This window comes from Rhinoderma darwinii, chromosome 3, assembly GCF_050947455.1.
Source record: "Rhinoderma darwinii isolate aRhiDar2 chromosome 3, aRhiDar2.hap1, whole genome shotgun sequence".
NCBI classification, from domain to species: Eukaryota; Metazoa; Chordata; class Amphibia; order Anura; family Rhinodermatidae; genus Rhinoderma; species Rhinoderma darwinii.
The window spans coordinates 274,148,993-274,176,435 of record NC_134689.1 but is presented as its reverse complement, the minus strand read 5'-3'; the positions used below and the strand labels follow the sequence as shown (position 1 = coordinate 274,176,435).

Genomic DNA, 27,443 nt, shown 5'->3' with positions numbered 1-27,443 from the left:
CACGATGTGTATTCAGAATCCTGACCACTTCTGTAGCGTCTCTGTGAGTTACAGCATAGCAGGCGTAGTCTCGAAAGATGTAAGCTGTCATTCACAGCGAGATCTCGCAGTGCTATAAATCACAGAGACGCTACAGAGGTGGTCAGGAGAATGACTACACATCCCGTCCTGGCTGGAAGTAATGTATATTCATTGTCAGGACACTGCAGTAATGTTAGTGTGTGTGTGTGTATGAGGCTGCACATAGCGATATAACTATATCGCTATCTGCAGTGTAAATGAATGGAGAGAAGTGTATGACGCCGATTGGTCAGCGTCATGCACTCCTCTGTACAACGCCCACTTGGCCATATAGTAAAACATGCCCAGTTGTCCATTGAGAAACTCATTAGCATAAAGCTAAAAATGATCGGTTTTCTAAATAAACACTGCTCTAATCTACATTACAGCGCCGATCACATCATGTACAATATAGGGCAATTATAATGTGGTGACAGAGCTTCTTTAAATGGAGAGGTCTACTGGATTTGTTTTTTTACTTAATTGCGAATACCTTTAAAAAAATGTCTCTAAAATATTTACAGAACGGATAAGTGCTTTCAAATATTATGATGAAAATAATTTTTATGAATCTCAATAATATACTAATAATTTTATATTTTAAATCAAGTCTATTTATTAAGTCAAGTTTCAATGAAAAAATGATTTTTTTTTTACATGTTTGCACAATACTTTTTATTTTATTTTTTGCAATTTTTAGTAAAAATTTCAAAAGTGAACAAAAACTGTATAAAACACAGTGGACATTAAATTGACAGTAGTATTAGATTTCATTTGCTGCGCTTCTGCTTCGCTTACCACATCTTGACTTACTGTGGAGAGGTTCAGTGCATTTCTGTTCAAACTTTACAAAAGAAAAAATAAAATTGGGAATTTTTCCTGAAACTTTTACCACACAAAAAAAAAGAAAAATCTAAGGGAAAAAAAATTATAGATAATTTAAGGATCTATCACATTGACAAAGCTACGCATAAACCACCATGTTCAAAATCAAAACCTTTTATCAGACCTTAACCATCCAAAATCAAAATGCATTCAATTGTTTTCAAAACTACACTATTTTTTTTTGTTTGTTTTTTCTTTTTATAAGATTGTTTCAGAATTATTTATATTCTCCTATCTACCAGACTGGGATTTCATGTACAAAATTGTTTCTAAAGATGTAATTGTACAAAAAAGATGTAAGTTTCTTTTTGAAGAAAAAAAAAAAAAAAATACCATACACTGTACAATTTTACAAGGAAGAAATGGTGTTTTCTTTTCTTTACACCTTGCTGGCATGTCAAGATGAGAATAGACGTGTAAACCTTGAATTTCAGCAGTAACTCTCTCTGCCAGACACAAAAACGCTATGAAAATCTTACTGAGGACAAGAGTATTTAAAGCCAAATCAGAAATAAATGAATAAGACTAAAAGCTATACATACACAAAATGATCCATTGTGTTGCCAATACCACAGATGTTCTTGGAAGTAAAGAAATTAGAAGGCTCTTGGTAATGCCCAAACAAAGACATGCATAGCACTGGATGAATGAGATCTTCATTCTCCTCCATATTAAAATGATGAGACGAACACCTTTACTTTAGACACAGGTACATTGAGGAAGCCATTTTTGGATCTAGTGCCCTATTCACCGATTAGTGGTAACTCATTCAACAGCTTCATGCTGTGTACACTACCTATAGGTAGAGGTATGGCAAAATATCACTCTCCAAGTCTCCTCTTCACAAGCGAGTCTAAAAGAATCTACTTCATGAATTTCTTACAAGCTAATACTCTTATAATAGGCTTGTTTTTTTTATTAAATTACATGCCTAAAATGCTTGTGACTCGGGACTAACAACTTAGATGAATTTTTCATGAAGGGATAAAAAAATTTTTTTTTTTACAAAAAAAATAAAAAAACAAAAACATAATACAAAGAGTCCTGATGTCCAGAATGGTTGTAGATTTCATACATTTGTAGTCAGCTTGCAGAACATTCAAGTCTGTTAAATAGAGGCTCGTTGTAAGAAAAAGGTGTGAGCACTTCAACCATCTCTGGTCATAAGACGTTTAGTGAGGAAAATGCAGATGGATACTCCTTCAGCTAACGAAAGCATCTCCCGAAAAAAATAGATAATATATTTTCAGTCGCCTTTATACACCAATTCCTCGGTTATCCTGAGTATGTCACTTAAACAGTAATGTCTTCGTTAAGAGTTGAAAAACAAAAAACAAAACAAGATTTATAATACAAAGTAACATATCCATATTGCAATTATCGGTTTTGTTTTACAATTGCACATAGACTTATGCTTGTACATTATAATTACATGTCTGCATATAACAAAGTATGTACATTGGCAGGAGATGTTCTCCAATGCTGAAGTGGTCTCTACTTTCCCAGCCTTGATTGGCAGTTGGGGAAAAAGCCACGTTTTTCTTCAGCCATTCAGTAAAGATAGTTTCACGAAAAGCGAAATGGAACTGAAGAAAATTAAGAGGGCATAAAAAACAAGTGGTAACCATTCTAATATTTTATGCCATAAGAGAAGTTAAAAAGAATATTTCTTAAAAATCTCTGGTTAATTTCTTCATCAGGAGATTGCAGTTAGATTGTGTTAAATGAAAACGCGTTAAAGAACTCCTGTGTATTATGTGATGGTAAGTTCTTGACTCCGCCTCATTCAATTCTTGGTTTTAATAAGGGGAACAGTGATGATTTGTAGGTATTTCTTTGGAGTGAATCTTTCCCATGGTAGGCACTAGGAAGAACCAAAGGCAAAAAAAGCTGCAGTTAACGTCTCATGTGTCCCATCTGGTACGTTTCCCGTGGTCTCTGGCGTGGAGGTTGTTGAGTTGTTTGTGGTGGCCGTCTTCTCTTCAATGTGCCTGTAGAGAGAACATAATGTTAGTCAAATATACAGCATACGTAATAAAAAGGATAACCTGGAATGACAAAAACTAGATTTACATTAAAAAAGTTCTTTGTAAAGGCTCATTTATCCATACCAATTTGTCAAACAGTGGTATGAAAAATCATTGAGTGAATGGTGGATATTGGCATCAGTACAATTATTGTACTTCGGTCACGATTTTCAAACGCAATTTGGATCGTACATGCATATGTATTGTAAATGTAAATATTGGACAAGTGACTTATACCGATTCTGCTACATACATAGGTTTTATTGTATGTATGCTCAATTTTGATCAATGATAAATCATTTTATTATTTATTGCTGATCTCCTACATTTAGGCTAAGCAATAAACACTACGATTGCTCAGAAACAATCATAACTATTATTGCCACGTATGAACTGGCCTTGAGGTTTAGTATGAAAAATTGTTTGGAAAGCTCCCAGTTCCACTTGCAGTAAGCAAAGGCTCCGCTCTTCAAAAAAAAAAAAAAAGCGTGTACAAAAGAAAGAGCACTTTGACTTGGGGGAGGGGAATTATAAGGAATACGGAGAGCTGAAATTGCTAGGTAAAAGTAATAAAAGGACTAAAAGGTGGCCATACAAATCAAATAACTGTCTAAAAAAACCACTAGTTTGACCGGCAGTTATTTCTCCAGGCTAAGAGGAGCGTGCATGTTGAGGTCAATGGGGGGATGGGAATAATTCTCTACCATACGCCTCTGACAGCGTTTTATCTTCCGTGGAAGCCAAGGATTAAACACGTTAAAATCTAAAATGCCCGATCCTCGTTTCCTCAACATTGCTCTTGGCAGAGAGTTGAGAGGTCCCGATACATATTTAATTGTTGGCCGATCCTGCCCATTTCAGCAAGTTCAGGCGAATTTCACTTAGTGTATGGGCACCTTAAGAAATAGAATTCATAAACAAGTGAATTTATATGCAGCAAGATATATAAATAATTCAAGAATGAAGTGTTCCTTTTAGCACGGTTTATAGCAATTTCAGGAAGCACTGGTAAAAAGTGGGCGGTATACAGGGCTTCCGCATGGTTTTCCACTCTCAGCAATCAATTCTTGTACATCTTTAAAACACTAAAAGCGAATTGGTCACCTACTTCATTGCTGGTGTATTTATGAGGTGCAGGCTCCCAAAACCCACCGCTGATTAACAGTAACATGGAGAAAGCGGTCTATCAGCCACGGTTGGGTGGGGGGAGCCTGCACCTCATGAACATGCCAGAGTCCAAGTACACAGCGCACTGCAACTAATAAAACAGTAAACAGCCAAAATTCTGTATATTTCGACATAAATGACATATGACTGAAATCAGCATGCCGGTCACTACTACATGCTGCCCTCAAAGATGGTGGCATAAAGCAGGCTCATTTTTATAAAGTCCTGACTGAGAAAAAGATCAATTGGTTATACTATAATATTTATCCAAATAGCTAAAGACCAATACAAGGATTCCAAGTTATACGTTTTATTTTTGGCTTTATCAGTATTTCTTTGCATTTTTCGGTGTTCTTACCTGGTAGAGGTTTGGGTGGAGGTAACTTGGGATTGCTACTTGGTGTATGCACACTGCATATCTTGATAAACCCAGCCATCAACATTATCAATGCTATTCCCATAAGCAGAACAGCCCACCAGTGTGCCTAGAAGAAACAGAAGAGAGGCAAGTAATGAAACCACAAGGCAAACATTGCATATATAAATATCGCTGTTAACTTTACAAATTGTAAAACGCCAATTTTCAGAAAAATAACTAAAAAGTCAGTGTAAGGTGAAACAGTTGTAATAAATAAATTTTTGAATATATCCTATGAATAAAGTTTTAAAAACAGTTTTACAGAAACATGCAGATATCGGGAAGAACATTTACATCAACGTGAAAAATCCCAAAATAAAAAAATAAGAGTGCAATGATATCAAGGCACAGATCTGTAGACTTGAAATTAACCTATCCTCATGGCTGGGGGTACAGCTTTTGATTTGAATTGCCACTTGCTTATGTCTATATTGATGCCACCAAACGTGGCACATTAGGAAGTTGTGGACAAATACAGAGACTTTGCTTTGGAATAGGTCTTGGCAAACAGATTTACAAAATCAGCAGAAAGAAACCAAATGGGCTTTAGATAGCAGCAGCTTTGGGACCCATAACTTTCAGTTAAAATATTACACTACACATCTCTCACAGATGTTTGATACTCGGCAATCTGGCTTTTAGTCAGGATTTAGAAAAATTGCTTACAGATTAGAACAGCAGTTACATGGTTACATGGAGATTGCACAAAAGATAAAAAAAAATGTCATAGTGATGCCAAGAAAAGCAAATACAAATGTTATGCGAATCCCCTGCAAACACAACTTTAACCCCTTGGCGTCGCAGTCATTTTTAGTTTTTCACTCCCGCCTTCCAGGAGCCATAACTTTTTTTTGTACTTTTCCGTCAATGGAGTGGTGTGTAAGCTTATTTATTTCGGGAGAAGTTGTAGTTTCTATTGGCACTACTTAAAATACCGTATAATGTACTGGGAAACGGAAATTCTCTTCATTTGTGTTCAGCTATACTATACTATAGTATAGCTATACTATACTCTCAGCACAGCGTGATCTCGCGAGATCACACTGTGCTGTCACTTACTCCCACATTAACTTTACCGGAGTGTCAGGAGAATGAAAAGACATCACCTCCAGCCAGGAGGCAAAATGTATTTTCATTCTCCCGACACTCCGGTAAAGTTAATGTGGGAGTAAGTGACAGCACAGTGTGATCTCGCGAGATTACGCTGTGCTGTGGAGTAAGCTGGACATGAAAGAAGAGAAGTGTATGACGCGGATTTTGATCTTTGTCAAAAATAAAAACTTCAACAAAAAACAAACAAACAAACAACAAATTACTTATCTACATTAAACCGCCTTTTTTAGATTAGGTAGAAGATAGGGCAGTCATAAACGGGTGACAGAGCCTCTTTAACAAGATCAGAAAGCTGGCAGACCTGTGGGTTCATTAGGCCCTCGGGCTGCCATGACAACCATTGGCACCGCAGGATAGCATTGGGGGGGGGGGGGTGATGGGCTGTCACTTTCGAATGGCTTAGATGCCACGGTCGCTATTGACCACGGCATCTAAGTGGTTAAACGGTTAGAATCAGAGATTTTTATGTTCCTGGCTATTAGTGCTAGGTGTCAGCCATCATACACAGCTGACACCCGAGGTGTATGGAGCGTGAGCCTGCTCCATACCATAGCCCCTTGACACACCATGACAACACTGTACGTCATGGTGCGGGGGTTTAAAAGGTTGTCTGGTTTAGTAAACCTATTTTGAAAACTCTATTCGAGAATTCTAAATTAACATATTTGGTTCCCGTTCAGGACCCTCATTTATTAGCCAGAGCATAAAGAAGATACAAACCGCTTCTCTAAAGAACCCCACACATCCATGCATTATACGGACAGTCCATTGATTTCAATGAGAACGTTGTAATTTCCCGTGAGGTTGTGCTGCCGGAAAAATGAAAACTCGTTGCTGCCTTTTCAGATTACAGCTGGTTTCTGGGGGTTCCAGAAGGGGAATATCCTGTAAACAGCTTATTCTCAGGTAACCAGTAACGTAATCTTACATTAGACCAGAAAGAAGGTAAAAGGAAAAACACAATAAAAAAAACCTAATAGCAGCAATTTAAAAAACTGCTTCAATCAGCTCCACATTGTGATATCACACAAAAGAAACTCTGGGCTATCAGACAATGGCGTATCCTGTGTGATATGCCATAAATATCTGAGTTGGGAATAACCCTTTGAGCATACTGTTGACTTCAATATGTTTGTGTATTGGAGTCATTTAGTGAAAAGCATTACATGCATTAAATGTCATTTGTAGGCCAAGTACATGCGAAGGTTAGAAATGAAACAAAAGTTAAAAAAACAAAAACACAATCTATGGTATACATAACTTTCATACATACCACAATCCATTCAGCAATGTTCTCATAAAGCTCTGGGTTAAAAATGGCCTTTTTTAACCTTGCCAGTGGACCATCGGCGTCAACCAATCGACATCGCATGAACACATCACAGTATCCCTTAAACTCATTGCAAGGTGACCCAGGCTGCAGAGTAATGGTTTTCCCTTGGAAGAAGGTCTTCCATTCCTCAGACCCGGTACTGGCACATGTGTCAGGCTTCACTGCGAGCATAAATATAATATCAATTAGATCTATACTAGTAAATATTTTCGAATAAAATCTAAATCCTTTAATACAACACAAAGACATGAGTCCATTACAACTAAAATCAGACATCCAGTACAGGACAGGAGGTAGATGGCAACCAGTGGGGGTATGTGCACACGATAGCAGGCATTTACGTGTGAAAAGACAGACTGTTTTCAAGAGAAAACAGCTGCCTCGTTTCACACGTAAATGCTCCTCCTCGTAATATACGAGGCGTCTGTGACGCTCGTAAATCTTGAGCTGCTCTTCATTGAATTCAATGAAGAACAGCTCAAATTACATTGCAAAGAAGTGCCCTGCACTTCTTTGCCGAGGCAGTCAATTTACGCGTCGTCGTTTGACAACTGTCAAACGACGACGCGTAAATTACAGGTCGTATGCACAGTACGTTGGCAAACCCATTCAAATGAATGGGCAGATGTTTGCCGACGTATTGTAGCCCTATTTTCAGGCGTAAAACTAGGCATAATGCGCCTCGTTTACGTCTGAAAATAGGTCGTGTGAACCCAGCCTGAAGGGCCATCGCTTGTATGTGCGGAAAAAACAGAACGGTTTTGCAATGGTAAATTGTGTGAGCTGGCTTTTCACTGGTGGACTGCGTCTGTCAGAGTTCAGGGAAAAATAGTGAAGCCTGGTGTCCTAGTCAGCAGGAGAATCCATAAAACAAGCTCATGATAAAGATATACAAAGAGGAGCTGTGGATACTACTAGTTCTCTCCATTTATCGGCCCTGCCAGCTCAATACGTTTATTTTCAAAGATTTTCATCATTTAACATTTTTTAACAGTAATGTCTGAGGGGCAATGTGACTTGCCAAACCAACTTCTTACAGGACTATCAAGATGATGAAAATCCTCAAAAATGTTATGTAATAAAGGGTAAAAAGACTCACTTTTTTCCATACAGCAGACATGGCACAACTCCTTATCGTCTTTGCCTTCGGTACTGGCACATGTACATTCCTCCAAACCATGCTTCTCGCAGATAGAACCTGCACATTGCTGTGTGACAAGAAGAATGGCCACCAATTAGACTAACAAATATGGATAGCTTCATAAAAAACATTAAACCTCGTAAAGAAGAGCCATTATGCAGTACTAGAGGGAGACTACACAAATTCTTCTGGCTTAGTGAAATTTGCCAGCATGGTTGGCTTTATCCGCCACACAATACCGCGTTAGACGTTGTACATTAACCAGCCAGCCAAAAAGTAACACACAAGCGGCCTCTGTTGAAAAACACTGTGCACGGTACATATGCTATTTTTGATTGCCATGCGCAGTGTTATTTAAAGGAGCCCGCTGATGGACGGGTCTGGTCAAATGCCCCCCCCCCCCCCCCCATCAGCGCCATGTTGGGACAGGAGCGCTGTTCTGTCAGTGAAGAAGATTGGATTAAACAAGGGGGTAGCATTATACACGTCAAAACACTGGCGATAATCGTCTAACATTATATGAAACAGTGACTACATTCTGTTTCCAGCCCATTTGGAAAAATTACGAGAAGCGGACAAAGCTTTTAAGACCTCATTCACACGAGCGTGTTCGATTCCTGTCTGCAAAAAAAAAACAAATTTTTTTATGCATATGAATGTCCAGTTTGAGTCAGTGTGATTTCTGCGTGTCATCGGTTATTCTATTCTGCAAGAACTTCCTGGTTGTAGTTTTCTTTAATTTTCTGCATTTCTTTAGCAACTGATCGGAGAAAACCTGACAGACCCGGTCTGCTTTTCCTTAAGGCCTTATTTCACACGAGCGTGTTTCTCGTCCATGTGCTGTCCGTTTTAACAATGAACAGCACATTGACCCATGCAATTCAATAAAGCTATACACACACGTGTTGTTTTTTTTACGGAGCATATCCGTTGCGAGAAATTCACTGCATGTCCTATTCTGGGTAGTTTTTGTGGACCAGACTCGCCCAATTAAGTATATGGGTGTGTGAAAAAAAACGAACAGCACACAGATGACATCCATCAGCTGACAGCTATTCACATTGAAGTTGCTAAACAGCAGAAAACAAAATAAGTGAAATCAGGAAGTGCTTGCAGAGAAGAAAAATGGAAGCCACACTGACGCAACATGGACAGTCAAATACATGAAAAATGTTGCGTTTTTTGCAGACGCGAATCAGACACGCTTGTGTGAATAAGGTCTTAGTCAAAATCCTGCATCTTGAATAGAGAAAAAAACATCTAAAAGTATGAAACCGTAATAATAAAAAAACCAGTAATAATAATAAAACTAGCAAGAGAGATTAAGTATTGATCTAAAATTAAAAAATTAACGGTTTGAAATAGGTCATCTGATATTTACCCCCTTGATACAGACTTGGGTTCCACGGTTACACTCAGTCAAATTCTGTCGCGGATCGGATGAAGGACATTGTGCAGAAAGACCATTGCAGGTTCCCATCTGTGCACAGTCTGATTCTTCACGACATTTCTGAGCACGGTCTTTGTAGGAGCACAGTGATGTACAGCAGGGGCCCTGGCTGGGACTGAAACACATTACGTAGGTGTTACAGGGGTTGTACAGGATTAGAATTAGCTGCTTTCTGTCAAAAACAGTGCCACACCTGTCCACAGACTGTCTGGTATTGCTGCTTCGCCCCATTCACTTTAATGAAACGGAGCTGAACACCAGCCCATGGACAGGCATGGCACGGTCTCTGGAAGAAGCCATGTTTTTCTAATCCTGTGTAACCCCTTTAAGTATGACTCACAATTAAAGGGGTTATCCGGTTAATTTTTTTTTTTATGGGGACAATTTCGAGTGTAGACGTCCTAGGGAGAAACCCTATATCTACATCTGCCACCAGTTCCCTGATGAGTGGTCCCCCGAATGCTTTCCCTTTTTTAGGGACACATCATACTCCATGGAATCAACCAAAATAACTCCAGCTAATGACACCTCAGACGATTTACAGATCTGTAATCTTTCCTCTGTACAGTTAAGTCCCCACCAAGAGACACTTTTACGGAGGGGTCTCTCCTATACTCCCACCTTTGCTTTTGATGAGTTCTCCTGGGTTAAGGATGTTCATCTTTTTGCCAGAAAATTGGCATTGCATAAATATTTTAAGACCAAGACCAGTGATGAACATCCCATGGACCTTGATGAACGTAGGACATTACAGGTCCTTGAGGACCTGTCTGATGAAAACGAACATCGCATTAGTTCAGCCACCGGCCCTTTTTCTTCGTTAAAACCTCGATCAAGGATGACTACTCCTTTTGCACAATATGCACACATCGACGTTTTTGTCAAACTAGTGAGCTCTGAATTGGGGAAACTAAAAGCCAACAAACATGGCACCAATAATTTGAATAAAATGGAACAAGATGCTTTAGATACTCTGTGTAATAACAATGAAATTATTATAAAATCCTCAGATAAGGGTGGTAATATTGTTATCATGGATCGCAATTTTTATGCATCCATGGTACACAGATTACTTGATGACAGATCCACATATGTCATCTTGGAAAGGAACCCTACGAATCTTTTTACATCTGAGTTACGCTCTCTATTGGACGATGCTAAATCTAGGCAACTTATCACTCCGGACGAATTCAAATTCTTGTACAATTCCACTCCGACTATTTCAACTTTCTATGCACTCCCAAAGATTCATAAGGAGACTAGACCAGTTCCTGGGAGACCTATTGTCTCTGGAAATGAGAACCTGACACAGGGCATCAGCACATATGTTGATGAAATGTTGGCACCTTTTGTTAAAGCTTTACCCTCTTTTTTGAGGGATACTAAGGACACCCTCACCAGAATCCAGGGGATCAATGTCACTGACACCACTTTTATTGCCACTGTGGATGTAGAATCACTCTACACTAATATTAAGCATGATTTGGGTCTACAGGCGGTACAGTATTTTTTGAACACCAAGGGTATACAATTTCAGGCACACAACACTTTGATACTTTCTCTTCTCAAATTCTTACTCACCCACAATTATTTTTTATTTGATGGCAAATTCTACCATCAGGTAAAAGGCACAGCTATGGGCACAGTTTGCGCACCCACATATGCAAATTTATTTCTAGGGTGGTGGGAAGACACTTTAATTTTTAACGAAGATTTACTTTTTTTCACATGTCACATACTATTCTGGGGGAGGTATATTGATGATATACTGATCTTCTGGGATGGTGACACTACACTTTTTCTTGATTTTATGGATATACTTAATCATAATGACATTGGCATGAAATTCACTCACCACATAAATAAAAACACCATTGATTTCCTTGATCTTCAGATCTCTCTGGATTCTGGTGGCGGTGTCCACACTAATGTCTTTAGAAAAAAGACCGCTACCAATAGCTTTCTACAATATGGCAGCTTTCATCCACCAGCACTTAAGAGGGGAATACCCATTGGTCAGTACCTCAGGGCCAGAAGGAACTGTTCCGAGGAACACACCTTTAAATTAGAATGTGACACCCTCTTCCATAAATTTTTGGCAAGAGGTTACCCCAAAAAAACTCTACATCGAGCTTATGCGAGAGCTAAGGCCACCCCTAGAGAGGAACTGCTCTATGGCAGAACTAAAACAGAGGAAAGATCTGAAACCTCCAACATCAGGTGTATTGGTAATTTTGACACCTGTTCAACTCAGGTCTCTGAGATTTTGAAGAAGCATTGGGCCATTTTACGGTCTGATCCGGATTTAGCGGACGCTATTTCCGACATTCCGAATGTGACCTTCAGACGTGGAAGAAATCTTCGAGAATTCTTAACGCGGAGTCATTACTCCAGACCACTCATCCCTCGTGATACATGGCTTTCATCTCCCGCAGTGGGATCCTTCCCCTGTGGCAGATGTTCCTTCTGTATATACATGCCCAAGACCAAGTGCTTTACTAACCATCTAAACGGTTGTCAATTTACCATCAGACACTTTATCAATTGCCAAACCACTGACGTTGTATATGTTGCCGGATGCCCGTGCCCCAAATTGTATGTTGGCAAAACCACTCAGCAACTCAGGAGAAGGATCTCCAGACATGTCAGCAGTGTTAATATGAAAGAGGATACCTCCATTTCGAGACATGTGAGATCTGTTCATGGGGGCGACTCTAAGGTCCTTCAATTTTGGGGCATTACGCAATTAAAACTTGGCCCTAGGGCTGGCAACCTAGATAAGAGACTATTACAGGAGGAGGCTCGATGGATACATAGGCTCGGCTCTCTGAGCCCCAATGGCCTTAATGAGGGTTTTACCTTTATGGCCTTCCTGTAGAGAATATTAAACTATCTTCTTCCCTCGTAGTAAACCTTTTTTGCTGTATATACCATTCTTGCTGAATATCACTCTTTCTCTTGTGTGATACCTCTGTCGATCTGACAGTTTATGAGACACACTGATTACTACTCATATAGTCCTGATGCATATCTAGTTTCACTACACTAATGTTCGGTAGATATTACTATTGATTGTTGTCATTGTCATAACAGACAACTCCATTTGCTCCTTGCTCTTCCCTACTATCTGGTTATACCTATTAGACCCTTTTGGGAATATTTCTTATTATGCACCTGTGTACACTTATCTTATGTGTGACACTCGTGATTGTATCTGAGCTCTCTCTGCGGATATTGTGACGTTCGTATTGTAATTGATGCGTAATTTATACGCTATTTTTGTGTGGCATTTATTGCCACCACTTATTGAGGATCCCGGCGTCATCTACTCGTTTGATTCGTTTGCCTCATTTGAATGCCGTTCTGAACTCTTTATTGGCTGCCCGTTCTGTCACTCTTTCTGCATATAGAGCTCCTCGGATAACAATTACCCGTTTCGGCTGCTGTGCGCATGCGCGCAGCTCCCGTTATGATTTGACACATTGTCACGGTTTTCTATTGGCTCCCAGCCTTGTCACTCTCCTCGGCATGGGGGCTCGTCATTTATGACTGCCTGATTGGCAGATAGTAGAGCCGTTGCCACACACGTCACACATACGAGTTTATATAAGGAGCAGGATTTCACACGCGCGCTCATTAGCCCCGTGTTATCCCCTGAGGACGTTACTTCTGTAACGAAACATGTCGGGGGGGCTATCGCCATCTTAATAATCACTGACGGCTTAGTCACTTTCTCTAATTGTGTGGGACTGATCCTACGAACGGCAGTCTGCAGCTGCCGAATCAGTCTCACTCATTGCGTCCAGCGATGTGCTAGGTGCGTGCACATTGATCTTTATGATACACATGAGCCGTCTTTTGATACAATTTTAACTTTGTGTTGCTGTCTGTCTGTTTGATCCATTAATAAAAGTTATATTTTAACTGCTACCATTGACACCATTTCTATGGTGGCTGGGAAATTGGGACCTCTGTGCCTCGGCACATTTTTTTCTCATTGTTTATTCATCCCTGCCAGCCACTAGGGGTCTTCCTTTTGCTTTTCACCCCTTTAAGTATGACTCACAATTAAAGGGGTTATCCGGTTAATTTTTTTTTTTTTACAAACGGCCAAAAAAATATATCAAAATCAGTGCTTACCTACCATTTCCCCCAGCGATCCAGCACAGACGCTATGGCAACCCTCCCGGTATTTGTTTACATGTCGGCAGCATGTGACCGCTGCAGCCAAATAGAGGCCTCAGCGGTCAGGTGTTGTATCCCTGGCAAGTACGCTCAGCGATGGGGGCTTACCGACAGGACACGTCACCGCTGAGGCCTCGGATTAGCTGCAGTGGTCACATGCTACCTGCATGTAAACAAACACTCAGAAGAGTAGTGCAGCGTCCGCACCGGATTGGCGGAGGAAATTTTTTATTTGTAATTTGGTTTCTAAAAATCCTCCACGACAGGAGGCCAAATAAAAACATTCTTAGGAAAGGACAATAGCTTGCAGAACATTCCTCCCATAGGCAAAGTCTTATGTTGACCATATGTCTAGACGGTTTGGTCTTGAGAAGGTGTGAAGAGCCGACCATGTAGCTGCTCTGCAGCCCTGGTAGCATAAGCTTGAAGATTCTTTGGAGAAGAGAGTACCTAAATTTCATATGCCTCACAGTCCGTCTTCTTGATCCAGTAAGATGAAGGAAAAGGTTATGACCTGGTCTCCAGGGCTTAGATATGTCCAGGTATTTTAGGATTATTCTGTGAACATCCAAAGTATGGAATTCCCCTGCTTTTGGTTAGACGGGTGTTGACAGAACGATGGCAAAATAATGGTCATGTGGAATTGTGATACGACATTCGGTGAACCATAATTTGTAAGTAAGGTTCTCTATTGGATATTGTATTCCATATCTTTCATGAATCGTTTGAGCCAGGACGTGGGAGTCAACTTCTCCTGTGGTGTCATGGAGGAGGATTGGAAAAATAGGCGAGTACTGATTGTTTTTATTTTAGGACATTTGCAGGCATTTGTAAAAAAAAATTTAGCAACCCGGATCACCTCTAAGACTACACTACAGATTTGCTTCACATCTGGTCTTAAAAGTATAGGGTAAAATAAGTGAAGTAGAAACGCAATTGTGGTCTTTAAAGTTAGTCATTCATCTATATGTACTACATATGAACATTGCTCAGTTTATCTATGGTAGACTAAATCTCCTGTGAAGTCACACTTGTGATGTCAGAGGCTTAGGATGTTGACCTGTGTCTATATTCCTCCCAAATGTTTTTACATTGCAGCTCTGCTTGTTCCGGTTGGTTAAAGTGTAGATGTAAAAAAAAAAAGGTTAACCAGGAATATGATTACTTTTCATCACTGCATGGACCCAAAGTGTAGTGAGAGCTGCTGGATAGACCTAGAATAGCACTCTGTGACAAATATCACAGTGCAAGACATTACGCTTACTAACTAAGGGCTTATTCAGACGAACGTAAAATACGTCCGTGCAACGCGCGTGATTTTCACGCGCCTCACACGGACCTATATTAGTCTATGGGGCCTGCAGACAGTGACTTTTGCGCAGCGAGTCTGCTGCGTAAAACGCACAACATGTCCGTTCTTTGTGCGTATTTCGCGCATCACGCACCCATTGAAGTCAATGGGTGCGTGAAAACCACGCACCCATTGAAGTCAATGGGTGCGTGAAAACCACGCACCCATTGAAGTCAATGGCTGCGTGAAAACCACGCACCCATTGAAGTCAATGGCTGCGTGAAAACCACGCACCCATTGAAGTCAATGGGTGCGTGAAAACCACGCACCCATTGAAGTCAATGGGTGCGTGAAAACCACGCATGGCACACGGAAGCACTTCCGTGGGACGCGCGTGATTCGCGCAACAGCAGAGAAAAGTATGGATGAAAACAGAAAAGCATCATGTGCTTTTCGGTTTACAAACATACAGTGTCATAATGATGGCGGCTGCACGAAAAGCACGCAGCCGCGCACCATATGATCATGACACACAGAGCTCTTAAGTGCCTTTTGCGCACGCAAAACGACGCGTTTTTTGCGTGCGCAAAACGCACACGCTCGTGTGAATCCGGCCTAAGGCTGCAATGGTATTAGAGAAAGTAAAAAAAATAAACCCCACGGCTAATCCTACTCTTACAGCCTACACAATACGTAAACTCAAAACTGGGCCAAGGCATTAGGAAACGTACATTAAGCACCACGTTTAGGAGATTTTAGTAAGTATGTATCATCACTCGTAAATCCATAGTTTGTCACAATTAACCAAGAATCATTTTACAAAATGTGAGTGTAGTGGTGAGAACTGAATAATCTAAGACAAATGGCATTGTACTCGTTTCATTTCAATAACACTAGGAATGCAGCTACATAATCAAACGGGAATTTTTTTTTTATATATATATATATATATATATATATATATACATACACATATATATATATATATATATATATATATATAATAAAAAAAAAATATATATATAAAAAAAAAATCTTATAACATTAGATTAAAATACAAAATCATTTCACAACACAAGGCAATCAGAAAGTGTATAAAGAATGAAATATGTCATGCCTAACAATTCCCATCAGCTTATGGAAATAGGAACACTTAGTCACGCTGACAGCTCAATGCCAGTCTATGGCTATTGACTTCAAAGACAAACTGTGCCCACACTGCCCAAAGATTACGAGATCCACTAAGCACATACATACCTGCAGAGTTTTCCAGACTTTAACTTACACTTCCTGTCTTCTGGCTGGTTGGCATCATAGCAGCAGTCGTCTTTACACTGGTCATTGTAGCCACAATCACATTCCTCTCCTTGCTCAACCAGGCCATTACCACAGATGGGCTGACCGGATTCTGAAAAACACACCGTATACTTAAACATGGAAAAAAAAAATCTACAAACACTCACTCAATTGACACACTTGATAGGCAGCTAGGAATAAAGTCTATATCCACAGCACACCTGCAGTCACTGTATGGACGCAAGTGTGTAAACCACCACACAAACCTCGATGCAATGGAGCCCCTGAGATTTTGACTTGGGGATTGCAGTGAGACATGAAGTACTTTAGACCAAATAAAGTCCTAACTTCTGAAGAATCAGTTTAATTACAACACAGACGAAAAAAAGCAACAAAAAAAAACAACACAAACAGAGCTGTAAGTAGATGGGATATAAAAACGTAAAGGCGTTTAGCCATCACAGAAAGTGACGGCATATTACTAGGATGTGCCACAGTGCAGGGTATATCTTTGAAGGGGCCACAGTACAGTTTTTAACTTCATTATCAGGACATGGGGACTTAGGCCTCATGCACACTAACGCATTTTTTTCCTCCTGTAAATACGGGTCCTTGGTCACACGTATTCGACCCGTATTGCACCAGTATTTACGGACCCGTGCCCGTAAATACGGGTCCTGTGTCACCCGTATTCCACCCGTATTTATGGGCACGTTTTCGCTGCAAAATTGCACTGCACTAATCGGCAGCCCCTTCTCTCTCTCAGTACAGGATAAAGAGAAGGGGCAGCCCTTTCCGTAGTAAAAGAAGTTCATACTTACCCGGCCATTGTCTTGGTGATGCGTCCCTCTTTCGACATCCAGCCCGACCTCCCTTGATGACGCGGCAGTCCATGTGACCGCTGCAGCCTGTGATTGGCTGCAGCGGTCACATGGGCTGAGACGTCATCCCAGGAGGCCGGACTGGAGGAAGAAGCAGGGAGTTCTGGGTAAGTATGAACTTCTATTTTTTTTACACGTTGATCTATATTGTGATTGGTAGTCACTGTCCAGGGTGCTGAAAGTTACTGCCGATCGTTTAACTTTTTCAGCACCCTGGACAGTGACTATCCCCTGACGTCGCCTAGCAACGCTCCCGTAATTACGGGTGCACACACACGTAGTCACCCGTAATTACGGGAGCCCCATAGACTTCTATGGGCCTGCCCGTGCTGTTATTAGGGCCTGAAATAGGAAATGTTCTATATTGTTCAATGGCACGGGCACCTTCCCGTTAGCATACGGGGAGGTACCCGTGGCCAATAGAAGTCTATGGGCCCGTAATTACGGGCGTTTTTACATTCGTGTGCATGGGGCCTAAGACCCCCACTGATCAGAAAGTGATGGCAAATCTGAGCGATATGCTATAGCTTTCTCTGATGGGAAAACCATTTTAACTGTATAGCACAAGCAGATAAAATACTTAAAGAATTATGTACATTGTGGTGAAGGTAATCTTCTTACCGGTGGCTTTATTTGCGAGTTATCCTCAGCTGTGTCATGTGACCAGGAATAGGACTCTCCAACTGTCACAGCGTCTCATGTGTGGACAGGAAGTCCGTTTCTCTTCTCATTATTATCACAGCCTCGATGTGAGTCTCAATGGGATGAATGGAGAAACTGACTTCCTGTCCGCAGATGAGACGCTGTGGTAGTTGGAGAGTTTTATTGCTGGTCACGTGATGAAGCGGAGGACCAGAAGGGAGTGGATAACTCATACAAATACAGCCACCGGTAAGAAGATTACCTTCACCACAATTTACATAATGTGCCTCTTTAACGTGCCAGAGAATAAAACATTTTGTGGAAGTGCCCCTTTAAAGGAAATAAAATAACTGAATATCCCTAAAAATATATTATTGCTATTGAGCCCTACAGAAATTAAACTAAACGTCCCATGGTAAATCTCCACCAGGATGGCCATTGCAATAGGTGAGGAAAAGAAAAATATACATACCCACGAAACAAGAATTCCTTTTCTTCTCCAAGACCTGACTAATATTACGGACACTGCAAATCGAAAACTTGTTGTTGTTCAGCTTGTCCCCAGACGTTGCTCTGGCATACATGATAAAGTTACCGTTCTCCTTAAATCCCACATTCTTAGACTCTCCTGGAGTGCATTCAGAGCCAGAGTCATGCTGTATTGAACAGACAACAGGTCAGCATCTTAATAAAAGATTTGTTTTTTATCTGGTCAGACAAACTTTCTTCAGAGAAAAAAAAAGTGCAACATCCAAGAGCACTATGGAATAATTCAAGACATTCAGGTAAAAACAAGGAAGCAGGAAGAGGTTCCAAGAAACAAAAGTCCTATTTTCCAAAGGTATTGGCAGGTGTACAGGAAGTAGAGCCCTATCATCCATAAACTGCTGACACAAGCAAGTCTGCAGTAAGCAAAGCTGAAGAAAACGCTAAATGGAGCAACGCCTAGACCATGTAAACAACCATAATGCACTGTTGTTGTGTGTATAGATAAATGAACATGTATTTTATAGGGCAATTAAAGAATGTAAAAGGGTGTGTGTGTGTGTGTGTGTGTGTGTGTGTGTGTGTGTGTGTGTGTGTGTGTGTGTGTGTGTGTGTGTGTGAGAATTAGACTAGTTAGATCATGTGTTCTTTTTCTGCAGTTGATCTATGTATAGATCTGTAAGGCCCCATGCACACGACGGTAGATTTTGTCCGTCATTACGGACCCATTTATTTCTATGGCCGCAGCCAGTCGTGCCCCTTAGTCCCTGACCATGATTACGGGCACGGTCGTGTGCAGGGTGCCTAATTTATTGTGTCTATACAAAATTTCTGTGTGGGTACTGGTATGTATCTGTATAATTTGGTGTGTGTCCATTTTTTTAATATGAAGAAGACAGACAACGTTTTGTTGTACAATCATTTCTACACAATGAGCCTGCTTTGAGAGAGAATTCGTTCGATGCCAATGTCAACACAGCAACAAATAGCACCTCGTAAACACTATGTGCACCTTTAAAATAGTTTTGTTTTTTAAATAAAAAAGGCCTGAGTGTGTTGTGAAACTTTCTGAATACTTTAAAAAAAATATACATTTTTTACTTTTTGACATACAGCTGCTTTGTATCCTTTTTACAGAGCAGCTGTATCTTGCGCAGAGACCTGAAACCGTCTCAGTGAAGGATCCACCTGTTATCGATCATATCTAAATTATGAATTTAAATGCGATCCATAACAGCTGTATCCTGCATGTCAGGAGACACGCAGGACCCACTGTCACTAAACCTGTCAGCGCCGCAGACCTGACAGATACAGATTTCAGTGCCAGATACAGCTGCTCTGTATAGAGGATACAAAAAGTAAAACTAATTTTTCAAAAAGTATTTAGAAAGTTGCACCAAATACACATTTTTATTTAAAAATTAAAAAAGGCAATTCTAAAAAGGTGTATAAAGCCTTTAAAAGTCAAAGTAAATTTTATGATACAAAAATGTGTTGTAATAAGCTGCATTAATCCAGAAAAGAGGGGATATCCAGAACAATGAAAATAAAATATATTAAATATAAACTATATGACATGCACAAAATTTGGAACATACAGTATCTCAAAAAATCCCACAAGAGTAGGCCTCTCTGACTGTGTACAGATGTGTTTGCTTACATGCCACATATAACCATTCTTCATCCATGGTTGAGGAAAGGTGCATTTGGTTTCCTTAAATTGGTTAGGAATACCTGGGTGACCCAGCATTGAAACCGCTCTGCTAAATATGTGAATGTCAATGTAGCCAGTGCAGTGAGAAGAATGCAAAGATATCAAGTGTGGCGTATTCATGAGTCTCCGCTCACAGCATATAATATGGACATAATACTCCGCAACATTGTCACCACTAAATATCACATCATTTTTTGTGTACTTCGGGTTCTTGAATTTTGTGTGGTAAAATAATGACAAAAATAAAAAATAAAATAAGAGATCCTCTGCTCTGTGTAATGACATGTGTACAGGCCTTCGGCAAGATTAAACAATATTGAGCATTAGATAAATCACGCCATGGGGATTGAATAGTCGTCCTTGACAGCCTAATCAACATATTTTGCGCCACAATATCCAGGTATATAAAACAGGAGTCCATCAGTTTGTGCCACCGAAGCCTCATTCAGACTGATGTATTATACCCGTATTTAAAAACCGTCTGTATTTTGGATGTAACCCCCGACCCCTGCAGTCTGACCGAACCAAATTTATAGTGCCCTAAATCCCTATGATGCTGTAAGCTCAGTCCAGTAGAACTGCAGTAGGTATGGGTGCTACATCCAGAATACAGACCGTTTTTAAACAATAGGATAATACTTCAGTATGAATGAAGCCTTAATCTGATGGTGGATCCATTTGGAGCACAACAAGTTCCCAGGTAAATAAAAAACTTTACTTACTGCGTCCCATAGAATCCATTATAAGAAATACACACACAGTACATCCATCTTATTATGGGACCACCAAACCTAAACCAAACTCTCCACCAGATTTCCAATTCAGTTCAGAAACCTTATTGCAGACTTACTGGTGAGCCAAAGTTATGTCCCACTTCGTGTGCAAAAGTGATATGAGAAACTTTGGGAGGAACATGGGAGCCGTAATTCTGTACAGTGATGATTCCAGTGTTCAAGGACTTTTTCTTTCCATCGGAGTAGAGTTTGCTCTTTTCACATATTCCACCTGAGCTTCCTAAAAGTAGAAAAATATTTAAAATAAAAAAATTTCACTCTGAAGAAATACGCTCCAACTACCACAGTAACTTCAGCAAGTATTGAAAATGAGTAACATCTTCGTTACACATAAGCCTTTTGTAAGCAAGTTGTAGTCTTTTTGAGCTCGTAAATAAAATATGTCGATTGAACAACTAAAACCGCAGGTTAGACTGTAGGTTGCACTGAAATAGCCAGGTTAAGACCAGGAGGAACCTAGTTAAACTGTGATTTATATGGTAGCATTTCACCTATTAAACCAGCAATACTTGGTGGAAGTGGGTGAAAATCATTTTTATGTGACCTATAATTATCTTCTAAGTAGGTTTTGTACCTTTAGTAGTCAGTTTTCTAGTGTTCCTGCTCCGTATGCGAATGAGCATAAGAGTGTCATATCTTCGTTCGTTTATTCCTCAAGCCTTTCCGACTTAAACTCGTCTCCTTACTTTTGATTGACCGCATTTAGGGTGGGCCAGTATTCGGCGGTGGACGGGCATAAGAAAAGGAACGAACGGGACTGCCAGATTAGCACCATAAAAAGGCGCAAAATATTTGCAGACCATTATTTACAGTCAGAGGAGGAGTTTAGGAGAGGGGATAACGGCAATGAACTTTTAAAAGCAGCGGCCAGCGAGGGGTGAGTAGAGTTCAATAGGTAAAATGCTGGTGACAGGTTCCCTTTAAAGTAGCGCATACCATTTCATGAAATGTAAAGCTAAACCTTACAAATAAGTCTCTTTTCGCATCTCGACGTAGATCTAGTCATATGTGACAGGAAAAAAAGCGCTGCGTACAAAGTTATTTTTCTTGTTAAAACTACTGTACTGACACCATGCTGGAACCCGAAAGACACTACTATAAGTAAATAGGGTTTGTCTGGTGACGGTGGTATCCTTGGTCGGACAGATCCAGCATGGTTTTGGGGCTTCTGTTATAAACCGTAGACACAACGCAAATGTAAACATAGACTAAACGAGTCACATAAAAATGTAAGGGAACACTTTCATTTATATTAAGTGATTAGCTTAATATAAATGAAAAAGATATTACATTTTAGGTAATACTTTCCCTTAAAGGGGTGGTCACATGAAGACAACCAGTTTCTATGGGTCTTGTTCGGAACTTCCTCTATGAGCCAGTGCAGAGAGTAGCTCACAAAGAGTGAATCTAACTTTGGCGGATGTAATGTAAAACTATTTCCCCGGAAGAGGAAATGCATGCCCAGACATAGTTAGAGAAGTTGGACCCGCGATGATCAGCTGATCATTACGTCAGTATATATATGTCTTTTAAATAGGGGTGGTCTCATAAGGACACGGATATCCATAATCCACCCAAAAACGTACAATTTGCTCACAAACGTTCATCTTTTCTCAATGTGCGCAATATTTCACCTGAAAGACCAGTCAATGGTGCTCCAGAGATACTCTTTCTCCTTTGAGTATAGGAAGCTGAAACCACAATGAAAGCTATGGAGGACTGCCTTTTGCCACAGAAGCAGCATACAAATATATAGACACTTCCCTGCTCACCTCGCTCTTCCCCGTTTGGAGAATGCGACTTCCATGGTCAAATCCTCTGGCTTTTGCGTCCAATTTGGACTAATACACAAGAGGTAATGCCCCTCTATCCTAAAATGACAACCCATATGCACTCAGAGCTACAAATATCAATAGTCTTCTAATGGTTTACGTTCATTTCACTTGAAGCAGTTGTAAGGCAGAAAAGGCAAAATCTCCCAGAAAATGGTAAGATATGAATATTTGTAATGAGAAAAATACCGCATTTTAATAGTGCACCCTGAGGCACATCTGTACAAAAAAATGATTAAATATCTGCAGATCCGCTTTAAGTTACTGAATATGCTTTTGAGTGGAAATCAATGACAAGGAACCAGGAAAGCAAAGAAAGTCACTTAGCCAGCAGTAGTCACATGCTTGCGCCATACTGTACTAGTGTGAGCTACAAGTGGGGAGTCGAAAAACAGATCTGTCCTTGTTCAGGAACCATCTCAGTGGGACTTCCTGTAGCTGCAAATGTAGAGAACAGCATTCCCGCTGTGAAGAGACACCTGCACTCATCTCATTTTTATTCCTAATACATCAATATGTGCGCCACACAATTTGAGGAATGACCTTGCCCTATGAAGTCTTTTATCATACTACCTGTCAGTAACAACTTGAATCCCCTAAAAAGTAGTATGAAAGTTTTCAAGCTAACATAATACATAACGCTGTCCCAAAGACCCATTTACATGTAAATCATCTGCATATACAGAACGGTGTCCATAAATACGGTTACGGATCCGCAAATAAAACGGGGGACTCTTGGGTAATCCCCTGGCGCCGCATAGCAATTCTTCCATAATTACGGATGGCAACAGATGCACATCCGTAGCCGTCCAGAATTACAGAAGTGCCCAGAGACTATGGTGAATCCATGCCTTAATTACAAACAAAACAAAGGACATGTTCTATCATTTCTATGGCACAGACACCCTCCATACAAATACGGAAAGAAGTGTCCATAGAATGGGTCCGTAATTATGGATGAAAAATACAGTTGTGTGCATGGGGCCGAAGTATGTATATTTTCTGAAGAGCAGACATCCCCTAGCTCCCAGCCCCCCCCCCCCTAACCTCAATCACATTTTAAGGCTATGCTTTTATATACCAAAAAGCCCTCAACAAAATGCAGTACAATGCACGTACTTGGAGTTTAGAAAACTATATTCACACGCAGTAGAAATAATTGATCATTTTATTATGCTCTATTCTGCTGCGGATTTCAGATATTCTTCTCTAAGACGCCCAACCTGGGGTAAATTTGTGATCATGAGCACTAATCCAGCTTTTGTCTGCCGCCTTGATTGTAGAAATCAACACAGATAGTAGAGAGCCACAGATGCCGGTCTAAAGGCGGGAGAGTGAGCCCTATGTAACAGCATAAATATCACAAGCAGTGCACAACTCCAGACTACGGAAGGGAGAAGTAGAGATTTTTGCAATTCTGTGACACCGGTATAGTGGACAACAGTAATGATCATCGCATGACAGTGCGTATGCAAAATGGGCATTTTGGGGTGTTCCCAGGCAGAAAGTGTGGGGTTTAAAGAGTTACAGGATTTTATTTTCAAAAGTTGGCAACTATGCAATTATATGCCTTCTTGGCTTGGTGTAATGAAACCGCTCGGAACAAAAAATATGCAGCAGTGACAGACATTATAGGAGAGCTTCCCTAGAACAATATATAGAATAAGAGCAAAACATGGAACAAGAAAGTATTCTAAGGACATTACCATTGCATCCCACCAAGTCAAAACGAGTGTATGTTGGTGTATGTAGAAATGTCAACCGTCATAACTTCTAGTTAGAATTTGGTCCATACATAGAGCACAACCTTATATTCCTCGAGACGCTTGGTAGATCGATAACAGAAAAATAATTATATCTATCTATCTATCTATATATATATATATATATATATATATATATATATATATATATATATATCTATCGTACCTGAGGGGGCTCCAACCCAAGCCAGTCCAAGGACACCGTCATCAAAATCTCTGTCTGTAAATACATAGGCCAAGCAGTAGTCATCATGGTTCTGTTCAGAGTTTAGCTCAAGGAACTTTTCAACTCCAATATTGGGAAATCGGAAGGGATTTGAGGGATCTTTTTCATCTGCTGTAGTGTTGATCTGGAAGAAGAAACAATGAAATACCCTTACTGTGTATAATAAGAACTGCTACAAAACAAACCCTATAGCCAAAAGTGTATCGATACCCATTCTAATCATTGAGCTCAGGTGTTTCAGCCACACCAATTGCAAACAGATAAATAAAAATCAAGCACACAGCCATGCAATCCCCATAGACAAATATTGGTAGTAGAATCGGTCGTACTGAAGGGCTCCATGAGACTGTTATAGGATGCCACCTTTGCCACTAGTCAGTGTGTGAAATTTCTGATCTGCTACGATCAACGTAGTGATATTGTTACAAAGGGGAAATGTCTAGGAGTAGCAGAAGCTCAGTCAGAAACTCAGAGCGGAGGCCACTGAATGTCATATCACTAGCTACAGAGCTTAAAACTGCCTCTGGCAGTGACATCAGCACAAGAACGGAGCGTCAGGCGCTTCATGAAACTGCTTTCCATGGTCCAGCAGCTGCACACAAGCCCAAGATCACAACGTGAAATGGCAAGTGTTGACTGGAGTAATGCAAAGCGCATCTCTACTGGACTCTGGAGCAGTGGAAACGTGTTCTCTGAAGTGATAAACCACATTTCCCTATCTGGCAGTCTGATGAGCGAATGTGGCTTTGGCGGATGCCAGGAGAACGTTACCTGCCGGAATGCATAGTGCCTACTGTCAAATTTGATGGAGGAACAATGGTCTGGGGCTGTTTTTCAGGGTTTGGGCTTGACCCCTTCGTTCCAGTGAAGGGTAATATAAATGCCACATCATACAAAGACATTAGACAATTGTATCCTTCCAACTTTGTGGCAACAGTTTGGGGAAGTCACTTAAAGCAAGGTCTATCAGAGGCGTAGCTAGGTTCTCCTGCACCCGGGGCAAAGATTCATCTTGGCGCACGCCCCGCCCCCAAACTCTTTCCCGACATCTCCTTCCCACTCACCATGTTTGCTTTCTCAACCAATCAATGAGGTGTAACTTTTTTTTTAACTTTTATTTTAATGTAACTGAAGCATAAAGCCATTTGTACATTTTACAAGCAGTATAGTTCTATGTGCGGTCCTTGTTTTGCTGATCCGTGATATACATCCGTATAAATGGCAACGGATGTGTGCTTGAGGCCTTAGGCCTCATGCCCACTTCAGGTTTTTTTTCATCAGCCTGCTATCCGTTGTTTGAACTGATAGCACCCTGACACATTCATTTCAATGGATCCATGCACACTTCCGTTGTTTTAACAGAACCCTGCCATCGTTCCCTCAAAAATAGGGCAGGTCCTACTCCTGCCCGTTTTTGACGGAACAATCTTGGCCTTTGCATTGATTTGGTCCGTGAAACAACGGACTGCACACGGAAGCCATCCCTGTGAGGTCCGTGATTCACGGAACCGTCATTAGCAGCAGTGCAACGGCCGACGGAAGTGTGCATGAGGCATACAGTCAAATCCCGCATCCCACACAAAAAACAATTATACACACACACACACCACACAGCTGTACTTATCAGTCCGGAGCTCCGTGGAGGGATCTTCATGTTATGAGGGGGTCACACGTTGCAGGCAGCAGGAGAGCTGTGTGTAAGACTGCTCCTCCCCAGCCCTCTCTTCCTCCATCCTCCCTGCTAGCTGGGGCTGAGCACTTCAATGGTGCTCTCCTCACAGGCAGAGTGTATGGCCGGCTGCATTATATGACGTATAATGCAGCCGCCCGGAGCACACACGCTCTGCCTGTGCAGGAGAACATCGAGCATACATTACACAGCTCCCGCTCCTGTCCCATGCGCTGCCCATGGCACTAAAGGTCTATGGGGGTATTGGCCCGAAGGGCACATGCCTCCACTCCCCTGGTCGGCGCCCCCCCTTCCTTCCCTTGTAGTTGCGCCAGGGGCACATGCCCCGCCTGCCCCCCCTAGCTACGCCCCTGAGGTCTATTAAGACATGTTTTGAGAAGTTTGGAGTGAAGGAATTAGAGCGGTCTGTACAGAGCCCTGACCAAGTCCATCCAACACATTTGGGATGAATTTGAACGCCAATTGCGAGCCAGACAATGTCGTCCAATATCAGTGCCTGATCTTAGAAATGCTCTTTTGGCTGAATGGGTCCAAATGTCCACAGGCACTCCAAAATCTTGTGGAAAGTCTTCCTAAAAGAGTGGAGGCCATTGTGTCCCCAAAAGGGGGACTTACTATTAACACATGGTTTTGGAAGGGGATGTCCAACAAGCGGATACAGGTGGGATAGTCAGGTGTCCACATAATTTTGGCCACATCGTATACTTGCTGCTTCACAATTTAAAAAAAAGGAGACGGACTACAGAGGCAATCTGTTCTCAATAAAATAATTGCACTGAGAATTGCAGAAAGATTCAATCTCTTATCTTTAATGCCAGACTGCAATGATGCTTGTCACATCTCCTATACTATTGGTGGATCATGTGACACAAAGCAGTATAGCTTCAAGCTGCTTTTAAAGTAACATACGGTAACGTATGGTCGATTGAGACAGTATCTTCCACCATGAGTTTTAACAGTAGTTTTGGAACAACAATTTTCTATAGACGCTCTCAGGAGAGTGAAAATATAGTCGTTTACCATCATTTTCAGATGACTAGTCACTCAAC

The 27,443-nt window shown here is 40.9% G+C and overlaps 1 protein-coding gene across 1 annotated transcript in view; it reads right to left on the bottom strand.

Moving 5' to 3' along the window:
- Positions 1-651: 651 nt before the first annotated feature.
- ADAM10 (ADAM metallopeptidase domain 10) overlaps positions 652-27,443 on the bottom strand; it is a 167,363-nt gene continuing 140,571 nt past the window's right edge. The window contains exons 8-16 of the mRNA XM_075857941.1: positions 24,645-24,828; positions 20,940-21,103; positions 18,362-18,545; positions 16,328-16,478; positions 9,526-9,709; positions 8,103-8,211; positions 6,944-7,164; positions 4,498-4,624; positions 652-2,936 (exon numbers count right to left, since the gene is read on the bottom strand). Coding sequence (XP_075714056.1) covers positions 2,842-2,936; positions 4,498-4,624; positions 6,944-7,164; positions 8,103-8,211; positions 9,526-9,709; positions 16,328-16,478; positions 18,362-18,545; positions 20,940-21,103; positions 24,645-24,828 — 1,419 coding nt within the window. The 3' untranslated portion in view covers positions 652-2,841. The remainder of the gene's footprint in view (positions 2,937-4,497; positions 4,625-6,943; positions 7,165-8,102; positions 8,212-9,525; positions 9,710-16,327; positions 16,479-18,361; positions 18,546-20,939; positions 21,104-24,644; positions 24,829-27,443) is intronic.